General features: G+C 45.1%; 1 protein-coding gene across 1 annotated transcript in view; it reads right to left on the minus strand.

Moving 5' to 3' along the window:
- Nucleotides 1-10,978, minus strand: part of PRKCA (protein kinase C, alpha) — a 532,565-nt gene that overhangs the window by 19,698 nt on the left and 501,889 nt on the right. Inside the window, exon 14 of the mRNA XM_006833598.1 lies at nt 6,785-6,865. Coding sequence (XP_006833661.1) covers nt 6,785-6,865 — 81 coding nt within the window. The remainder of the gene's footprint in view (nt 1-6,784; nt 6,866-10,978) is intronic.

The raw sequence follows: 10,978 nt of genomic DNA on the forward strand, positions 1-10,978 counted from the left end.
TGTAATAAGATTCCCACGTTATCACAAAACCCAGAAGACCAGCCGCCTTCAAGGCACAGCCTCAAGATTTCATTCTGTGTGTCATCTTTGAATTGGGGACGAGAGTCCGGCTGTTACCACCTGACAGGAGCAGACGTGCCCCTAGCCCCTCAAGCCTTGTGAACCTCTATTGCCGGATAAAAGAGAAAAATGGACATTTGGGGGAGGACATCAGTAACAGTGGCCGGGGCAGGAGCAGTAATGTTTATTTCTAGGGTTTGTTCTATGGGTCAGGGACTATATTGGGGACTTTGCAGGCAGCTCTCCTTCAATCCTCAAAGCCATCCACTGACATAGGCATCACTAACTCCATTTGACAGCTGAGATCCTTGAGGTTCTGCTCAGGGCTTTGACTGTAGCTATGGAGTTGGGGTGTAGGAGAGCCAGGAGTCCCACCCAGGCATTCTGACTTTGGAGGCTGGCCTCTAAACCATGATGAGAAAGGCTGTGAAGGAGGGCAGGAAGACCCCCTGGGGGGATGCTCCTGCAGTGATGTGTGGGTGGTACTCAGCTGTGTGTGTGTGTGTGTGTGTGTGTGTGTGCAGGACTGTTTGGGTGAACGTTAGAAGGCTGATTCACACACTGTACAATATGAGTTCTGAAAATAGAAGGGGCAGTCCCATTGGCCTGAGATGTTCTCATTTATTATGCAGAGAGAGTGCGTTGTCTCTAGATTGGAAAGGGGTACCATTTCTCAGCCTAACTGGGATTAAAGGTGAGCAGCTTGGTCTCCAGCACAACTTCACGGCTACTGCCCCTGCAACTGTCTGGTCAAATAAGATGACATCTGAAAGGCAAAGGAGGACTATGCTTTGGCCAAAGGCAGAGGAGGAGTTAAGCATCTTGTCCCAGTTTGGGGATGTCATCAAATTACATAGGTCTGTTTCCTTTTTTTGTCTTCTCTGTTGCAAAGATGCAGATGAATGGCATCATCACTATACCTTCCTACAGCAACAAACCACCTAGAACAGCTCCAAGCTTAAGATAACAAACCACCTAGAACTCCAAGCTTAAGAAATATACCATCTAGAACATAAGAAACAAACCACCTAGAACTGCTCCAATCTTAAGGCAAAACACCATCTAGAACAGTTCTAAGCTTAAGAGATCCCATTTTTTTTTCTTGCTGATGTTCCATGTCATGCTCTACTCCTTGTAATCATTCAGGGACTTGTCCCAATGGAGTAGCCGCCATCATCTTGGTCTGGCTGAGCCCTGGGGTGTCCAGCCCCAGCACTTGGCGTTTCTCCCTTGAACGTCTCCACTCAGGTTTCATTGACCAGAATTAGTCACATGGCCCACCCAGCCATAAGCAGGCCAGGAAGTGTAATCCACCATGTGCCAAGAGAGAGGAGAAGCAAAAATACTTGATAAAAGCTTGGAGCACTACTACAAATGAATATGATTAGTTATTTAAATTTGATGATTTAAATCAAAATGATTGGGAAGAAGAAGCCCACAAAAGTAGCTTCCAAGTAGTGCAGTGGTTAAAGCACTCGGCTGCTAACTGAAAGGTCCTTGGTTTGAACCTACCAGTCACTCCACGAGAGAAGATAAGGCTGTCAGCTTCTGTTAAGGTTTCAGTCTTGGGAACCCTACAGGAGCAGATCCACCCTGTCATATAGGATTGCTATGGTTGGAATTGATTTGATGTCGGTGGTTTTAGGGGGTAAACACAAACGTTACTCTTGGGGTCCTCATATTGTTTCTAAATTATGTTGAATAATTTGGAGTTCTATGCTTTTCACTGCCCTTTGCCAACACATTTTCACTTTAGTCATCTTCTGAAGAAGGATTATACCACAGATGGATTTGTTTGTCCACACGCACATTTTCAGTTGCTTCCCACATGGTTTTCTAATAACGAATGCTACTATAAACATCTCACAAGTGTGTCATTACTTATTTCTTTTTATTACCTGGATTATTCCTAAAAATAATTTCCCAGGTGTGAGATTATGTGGCCTCCGTTAGTATCTCCAGGTTAAGTCTGACACCTTCTTATGTCCTGGAGTTAAAGGTTGATGGTGAAAAATTGTAATTACATTCATTTGCCTGCCCTGCCATGCCCTGGCATGAGGACAATGAGGGCTAATGAGCTGCTTGGGCGCTCAGTACAGATCATTCTGCATTGCTTCATTCCTCTCTTTCACCCAACCCCGCAACGATTTCTATAGTTAGACAAATCTGGGCTCAATGTTCCAAGCTGTTAGCAAAAGTCTTGGGTGTGTGTAAACAATTTTGAGCCAGGTATGCCCCTACCTCCTTGTTGTTGTTAAGTGCTGACAAGTTGGTTCCGACCCATAGCGACCCTGTACAGGGTTTCGGAGGAGTGACCGGTGAGCTTGAACCACCAACCTTGCAGTTCAAATGACTTTGCAGTCTGGTGCATTAACCCACAGCGCCACACCAGGACTTCCCCTTAGCAGTATGTTAATTTGTGTGTTTTAAGCAGACCATTGAGGTCTGATGGTTCACACTTTACAAAACAATCCTAAATCACTTAACTAATAAGTGGTCCTTGGGGCCCTGAGGGGGTTATTTGCAGATGACGGATGGCTGGGGGTGAGGGATAGAAGAGCATCCAAGGACCGTTAAAGCTGAAGCCTGGGATAAAGTGCCCATTACAGATTCATCAGGAATGAAGACAAAGCATAAATAACCCTGCATAAAAGGACATAAAGCGGGGAGGGCTGGTCCCTTTATGAGGAACACCTACGAATACTCCCAGCATCAATCTGGGTATGCCCCGGAAGTAATCCCATTTATCAAGTAATCGGGCACTGAATAGAGACTCAGGCCGTTTATACTTAACTGCCCTCTGGCTGCTGACAATACATAAAGCAAATGAGAAGAAAATTGCAATAAACTATATTTTTCTGTTCATCTTCAGCCCTCAGTGATTAAAGACGACAAATTGAGAAACACAATCCCATCAACAACTTTATAATCAGTCTCACTTTTCAGTAACAAGTTTCTGCAGTCCCCACAGTGGGCAACACTCCTGGAGTCTGAATTACCCCTCAGGGCTGAAGTCACAGCCCGTGGCATGTCTGCATTTGTACTGAGGAGTCTGAGGGGAAGAGGTGGAGGCTCTGAAGGAAAATACTGAGCTTGTGGCAGGCACTATGAAGAATTAGAAGGGCAAAGTCAGTTGTCATCTGCACCGAATGTGGGGTGTCTTCAAGACACCATCTTCAATAGAGATTGTGAAAGCTCCAAGGGTTACACAGCAGCCAGGTGGACTGATACCAGAAGCAGGCTGGGGAATATTTAGAACATGCCAGAATGTTACTGAACCATGGGGAAGTGGTAGGTGCTCTGTGGAGGAGCAGAGCAAGGTGAGGAGACCCTCTTCAAGACTGGTCAGGAAATGTCATAGAAGGAAGAACCCACCAACCAACCAGTTTCCATGGAGTTGAGTCCAGCTTATAGTGACCCTCGTGTTCAGGGCAGATTTGTGCTTTGTAAGGTTTCTAATGGCTGACCTCTCAGAAGTAGATTGTCAGGTTTTTCTCTGAGGCACCTCTGAACCACCAACCTTTCTGTTAGCAGCTGAGGACTTAGCCATTTGCAGCACCACCCAGGGACCCTAAAGGAGGCATGCCTTCAAACTATACTCCAATGGCAGGGTGAGGAGGGGGGGCGACTTACTTCACGCAGGCGTGGAGTAGTCCCTGAGCAGGTCCCCTTTGGAATGGAGCTCCAGGGAGGCTTAGAGAGGAGACAGGAAGAGGGAGGCAGGGGGCCTGTGCTACAGCCCTGCCTTCTGAAATTCTAGTCTCTGGCTTGCCAATAAAGTCAACTCGTTTTATCTCTGGTAAAATGCCCTTGGAAATGGTTCCTGTGTTTCCTCCCAACTAATTTCATTTGTTGGCATATGCAAATGTCTCTTAATGAAAGCAGGGTTTGTTTTCTGGACTTTAAGAGTTGCACATTCAAAGTGGAGCTGAGGAGGGGAACTTGGCCTTTGGCGCCCACAGAACAGCATGGCGTCCAGGCAGGCCGATGATTCAGAGTCAAATTTTATCCTCAAATTTCTAAAGAACGGGAAATGCCTCCGGGGCCCTCGTGATTCCCCAGCTGCTGCCTCCCCGGCTCTGCTTCCACAGAGTCTGCCTTTCCAGGGTTTCTGACATCCGAATCTGCCCTGACAAAGTGGCTCTGATTGTGGGGAGCGGGGAGCGGATCCTAAATCAACAATACCCCACTTTCCAGTCTTAACACCACTGAGAAACAGTGATCAAATGCAGACTAGTGTCTTAAACTTTTCAGACAATTTTATCGCTGAAATGAGTAACCCTGATGGCACAACGGATGAGGTGTTGGGCTGCCAGCCAAAAGGTCAGCGGTTCGAACCCACCAGTTGCTGTTCAGGAGAAAAATGAGGCAGTCTGCTTCCGTAAAGATTGACAGCCTTGGAAACCCTATGTCCCATAGGGTGGCTGTGAGTCACAGTCGACTCATGGCAGTGGAGGGATGGGGGTTCTCGAAAGCTATAAGACGCAATGAAAGAGACACATGGAGAGCTGAAAACCAATGGGGCTCTCTCCACGCCACCCACGTGACCTGACACAGCCCTTACTGTCTGCTGGTCCCTCTCTAGCTTACTCTTCCAGCCTTAGGGGTGTTGTCCTCTGTGGTTTTCTTTCTTTTTTCAAAACGTATTTTCATTTTGTTGTTGTTGTGAATATGCACAGCACAACAATCTCTGCAGACACACTTCAGTACCATTGAGGCCGTTTTTCAGGTTGTGGTGCCGTTCTCACCTTCTGTTCCTCTCCACGTCTTAGATGTGGGCATGGCCAACATGCTCTCACCTCAGGGCCTTTGCACTTCATCTTCCCGCTGCCTGGAATGCTCTTCCCCAGATATCCCCACGGCCATTCCTTTGCTTCCATCCACTCTTGACTCAGTGCTGCCTGCTAAGTAAGGTCCTCCTTGGCCTTCCGACCTAAAATTCTAAACCTCCCACCACTTAACATCTCTGGCTTTATTACTTTCTTCTTAGCGTCTCACCAACATTGTCTTGTTTTGTCCTTATTCAGTGTGTCTCCTAGCTCTCTCCTTAGCCAGAATGTAAATTCCAAACAGGATTTTTCTGTGTTTTGGGCACTGCTATAGTCGTGTGTGGGGCTGTGGGTTAATGTGCCAGACTGCAAAGCCGTTTGAACTGTAAGGTTGGCAGTTCAAATGCATGAGCTGCTCTATGGATCGGAACCATCTTGACGGCACTTAACAACAACAACAACAACAAGATAGTCGCGTACTTAGAAAGCACTGAGGGAATAAATGACTGAGTTGGCAGACAGAGCATGAGTTCCGTTTTCTCCAGGGACTAAGGCACCTCTGCAGCTCAGCATGAGTGCTTCTTTTCCACTCTCTCTTTTCCATAGCTCTGGCTACGGAGGGGCAAACTCTTTGGAATTAGTGCCTCTAAGTGTTGGGGATTATTAAAGAGCTTACCATGACAGAATTCGGCAAGCTGCTCACCAAACTTGCTTCCCCTTGCTGAATCCACAGGCACTGTATATTTTGTAACATTGTAGGACTGGCATTGAACTGCAAACCACAAAGTCGGCAGTTCAAACCCACTAGCTGCTCTTCGGAACCCCTGTACAGGTTCATTATGTTTGGAACCAATTCAACGGCATTTAACAACAACAACAAAAATGTATTTTTCAGGACTCTGTGCACCTAAGTGGGGGTGCTTCTAGGGCCGGCCCCTAAACCACTCTGTGCAACTGTGTTCATGTTCTCTGCTCACTGGCCTGTTGAATACGGAGAATCCAGTTGGGGGGACAGGAGGCCCTCAATAGCTATTGGATCAAAGGAAAGATGGAGCCTGTGTTCTTGACTGACTGGATGCATCAATGTCCTCACCAGTCCATACCAGTGACTGTGGGACAAACCACAAGAAAAAGCCACAACTATGGAACACAGTCCTGGTGTGGTGCTGCAGAATAAGCACTGGACCACAAGGTTAGTTTGAACTTCAAGGTTGGAGGTTCAAACCCACCAGCTGCTCCTCAAAAATTCTATATAGGGTCGCTATGAGTCAGAACCGACTCGATGTCACTTAGCAACAACAGCAGTGGAAGATACCTGCGTTATGGGCTGAGCTATGGCGAACAGGCTGGTACAGCAGCCCTGAAACGATTCTAGAGGTCATCACCGGGCCAAGAAAGCACCACTTTAGGCAACACTGCTTTCTTGCTAGAGATCACATTCCCAAGAGAAACACAATTGGCTTTTCCTAATTGCAAGTCCAACCTCGCTAGACTTGGGGGCGGGGAAGAGCTATTTAAACACTTTCTCAACTCAAACAGTCTTCTCCCTTAAAAAAAGACTATGGATTAGACACATGAGTGGCAGTTGAGCTATCTTTTTGCAAATGGACTTGCGGGAACTAGAACCCAATCCCATTTTGAGATTCTGAAAACTTAGAAGTCACTGTCTTGGTCCATGTGCATGTTGGTGTGTGATATGGGTAATGCGAGAGTTCCACTGTCTACGCTGCACGTTGTCTTGTTCAATTTGGGGTTTTTATGAAGAGAAGATCATTTCTGTGCACATTTAACATCATCTAGTCTCACGGGCGGGGGTGGGGGGGTGCGGTTTCCCTTTTGCACTTGGCCAATGAAGTCAGACCAGCTTCAGCCACATGACACAATCAGCCCAGATGGAGGGAAGGTAGTCACACCCTACAGCAATAAACAAACATAAGTGTGCAGTGAAACGTTACCTGGCCAGCTAGCATTTCATATAATAGGACGCCATATGCCCACCAGTCCACAGATTTCCCATACGGCTGATAAGCGATTATCTGTGTGGGAAAGAAAAAAATTAATTGGATTTAGTGGTCAATCAGATAGCCCTTGTTGGAGGAATGCAAATGTTAAAGCGAACAGCAGGAAATATTCTCAACTGATGGTACCTGTGTGGGAGGGGAGGGGGATTGCAATTATTGTAATGAAGCAAAATACAAGATTTATTGAATGTAAAATTGATGAGCTGCTCTGTAAACCTTCACTCAATTCACAATAAAAAGTTTAAACAAACAAAAACAGCATCTATTAAGATAGGTAAGTCAAGCAGGTAGGTGTGTATACACTCAGTTCATGCACATTAGATCATGATAGTAGTTACCTTTGATTTCTGCACCAAGGAAACAGGGTCTTTCTAATGAGCCACACCCAGAAATGGCACCCTACAATCCACTGCCCAAAACTTGTTTTGAAACTCTTCTGAGTCCACCTGAAGATACCACAGCACTGTTTGAAAGCAGCCTTGAATATCCTCATTGGTGAGAAATGGTTGGACATCGTGGTGGGTTTAATTTTCAAAAAAACTCAGAGGTTATTCAGAGATAACTTCACTGTCATCGAGTCGGTTCTGGGTCATGGTGACCCTCTATAGGGATTCTGAGACCTTAATCCTTCATGGGAGCTGATAGCCTCACCTTTCTCCCACAGAGTGGCTGGTGGGTTTGAACTGCCAAACTTGTGGTTAGCAGACCAACGCCTAACCCACAGACCCACAGCACCACCAGAACTTCTTTATTCAAGAGATTTGTTTTTGTCATTAAGGGCCGCAGAGTCGGTTCCGACTCACAGCGACAGGGTCTGATAAAGAAGATGATTAATCAGTGTAAAAGTTCAGCTAAAAATAGTAATGGTAATGATGAGGAAAATTAGGAGGAGGAAGAGGGGAAGTAAAAAGAAGACTAAAACTTCCAACTTTCTGTTGCACTTAAAGTTGAATGACTGAAGTTTCTAAAATGTTTTCATAGAAAAGGAAAAAGATAATGCCATATGTGGACCTTGCTTGAATCTTGATTCAAACAAACCAACTGTAAAAAAAAAGACTCATTGAGGCAACTGAGCAAACCGAAACATGGTCTGGATATGAGATGCTATTAAGGGATCCCTGCCAATTTTGTTAGGCGGGATAATGATACGGTGACATGTTAAGAAGGCTGCATCTTAGTTAGAGCTGCTCTTTGAAGTAGTGATGGGCGAAATGATATGGTATCTTAGATATGTCTTATGTATTTCAATAAAAAGGTAATGGAGGTGGATGAAGTGAATTAGCTAAAGTAGGCAACTGTTGAAGGGGGGTGATAGGAACCCGGGGGCCTCATTCCACTCTTCTCCGAAACTTTGTCTATCAGTAGCTCTGACAAACACACTATGACCTCCGTAGAGAAGGGCTAATTTGTGACAGGGATTTGTAAGTGTGGCATGACGTAGTATTAGAACACCGGTCTCATTATCTCACAGGGAGGCTGCCAGCTGATGTACACAATCCCCACTGATCCGAGTTGAATTCATGGAAAACTGGAATGAAAAGACAATGGGATTTTTCCACGAACAATCACCTTGTAGGAACAGATAACACCATAAACTATGCTGTCGTTTTACACATGAATAGGACTTACAAATGTTCTAGAATATTTTCTGTCGATGGTGTAATTCAAGTGTCCTGGGACCTAAGGACACTTTCTGATGCCAGTCCATATCCATTCCCTGAACTTATTACTCATATTTCTCCACGAAGATTCGAAATGCAAATTCTTATCATCTGCCTGAGTGTGGGTGGCAGCATGGGCTACATGTTTGGATGTGGCAGGCCTGTAGCACATTGATCTGACAAGCAAATGACAACGGGAAATTTACAAGGAGTCCTTAAATTCCTTGTGAAAACTACATTTGTTCTTTACTGAATGTTCTTTTCTGAAAACTTGGCAACACACACACCAAAGAGCATACACACACACACACACACACACACACACACACAAAACCACTCCAAAGCAAGTTTCTGATCTGCTGCCTAGAGACGATTGGGGTTAACACTTTGAGATAAGTCATTCCTATTTCCTGACAGGCAGCAACTGCATCAAATGAGCCTAGTATTTCATAACCTTGGATAGAATGGCAATTGGCTCTCCACAAGGTTTGGAGCAATTGACACCCCGATCTTATGTCCATTTCATCATATTTTCCATTGTTGTTGTTGTTAAGTGTTGTTGAGTTGGTTCCAACTCCTAGTGACCCTGTATAGGTTTTCTGAGGAGCTGCTGGTGAGTTGGAACCACCGACCTGTGGTTCAACCTGATGTCGAGATCAAGTGCTTAATGATGCCACACCAGGACTCCATTAGAAGGTAAATAATTATATATATGTATTTGTATGTATATAACCCACTGCCATGGAGTCAGTCTCGGTTCACAGCAACCCTATGTAGAGTTTCTGAGGCTGTAAATCTTTATGGGAGCAGAGAGCCTCATCTTTCTTCTGTACAGTGTTTGGTAGGTTTAAACTGCTGACCTGTGGTTAACACTCCAGTATTTATTCTACAGTGCTACCAGAGCTCCTCTATATGCATACATACATGTATGTGTATATACGTGTATATGTATGTACACACACACACACACACACACGAGGCAGCTTCAAAAAGTTTATGGAAAAACAGAATTAAAAGATAATGAAATTTGTCCATGTGTTTTTTGAAGCCTCCCCCTTGTTTTCTATATATACATATTGTTGTTGCTGTTGTCAAGTATTGCAGACCGTCCAGACCCGGTCAGGAGTTTGAGGCCCTGTGGGCCCGAGTGTTGCAGACCATACAGGCTGCAGGCGCTGAGGAACAGTCTCTAGCCACTTAGCAGACATAGCAAACTGTTTTTCATCTTAGTATTCAGTTATGTTTATTAATTAATTGCATATACGAAGCCTTGATATCCACAGATAAATGTGATATTTTCCTAAAAGCCGAAACTGTAAAATTCCAAAAAGGCAAAGTTCTTCCCTCAAAGAATTCATTCAAAGTAAATTGGGTGGCTCCCCGGGTCTCTGTTTTTTTTTAAGAACAAAAGAACTGGCCCGCCTAAAGTGTTTCCAGGTGCAGCCCATTCACCTAGGCGCCTTGCTTCTTCCTGAGAAACCTGGGCTGGGCAGCCAACACAATGGGAATCCTCCCAATCCTCCTTTTCCTTCCCCCATTTGAGGCAAGGTGTTAAAAGGTATGTTAATTAAGCTTAAGAAACCAAGTTGCAGTCCTGAGATTCGAATCTGTGAAGGTGCCTGAATGTCTGGAAAATTAAGTATGTTAGCTGTACCTTGTCTTAGTTCCGCCCAGCTTTGTGTAAAGTACCTCCCCTAAATAAAACGGAGGTGCAGACCGATCCAGGTATGCATTACAGCGTGGAGGGCATGTTATACGGCTGACTAGGCATGTGTGGCTGACCAGCTAGCAAGGGGAATGTACTGCCTGCATAGCTAAGATGTTTACTATGCGGGATCTTACTGCCCTCATGGCGAATATGTTCACCATGCCGGATCTGCCGGACGACAGTAATGCATCCACTCTGGTTTCGGGGTGTCTCTTTGTCTCTCTCTCTGTGTCCTAGTGTGTCTTTCTATATCTTTATCGTCGCCAGATATCCCCACCTCGTGAACCAAACACTCGTGTCGAGGCAGTTAAGTGCCATTGAGTTGGTTCCGACCCATAGCGACCCTACACAGGGTTTCCAAGGAGCAGCTGGTGAGCTTGAACTGCTGACCTTGTGGTTCAAACAGACTGCAGTCCAGTGCATTAGCGCTCTCTCTCTCTCTCTCTCTCTCTCTCTCTCTCTCTCTCTATATATATATATATATATATAAACATACATATAAACACAGGTTTTTTTTGTGTTGGAACCGACTCCATGGCACATAACAACAACAAATATATATACACACACACAAGAGCCCTGATAGCACAGAGAATAATGTGTTGAGTGTCTAACCACAAGATCAGCAGTTCAAGTCCACCAGGAACTCCAAGGGAGAGAGATGAGGCTTTCTACTCCCATAAAGATTTACAGCTTTGGAAACCCTACACTATTAGTCAGAACTGGTTTGAGCGCACACCACCATATATATATATATAT

Source organism: Chrysochloris asiatica, unplaced genomic scaffold (assembly GCF_000296735.1).
Source record: "Chrysochloris asiatica unplaced genomic scaffold, ChrAsi1.0 scaffold00007, whole genome shotgun sequence".
NCBI classification, from domain to species: Eukaryota; Metazoa; Chordata; class Mammalia; order Afrosoricida; family Chrysochloridae; genus Chrysochloris; species Chrysochloris asiatica.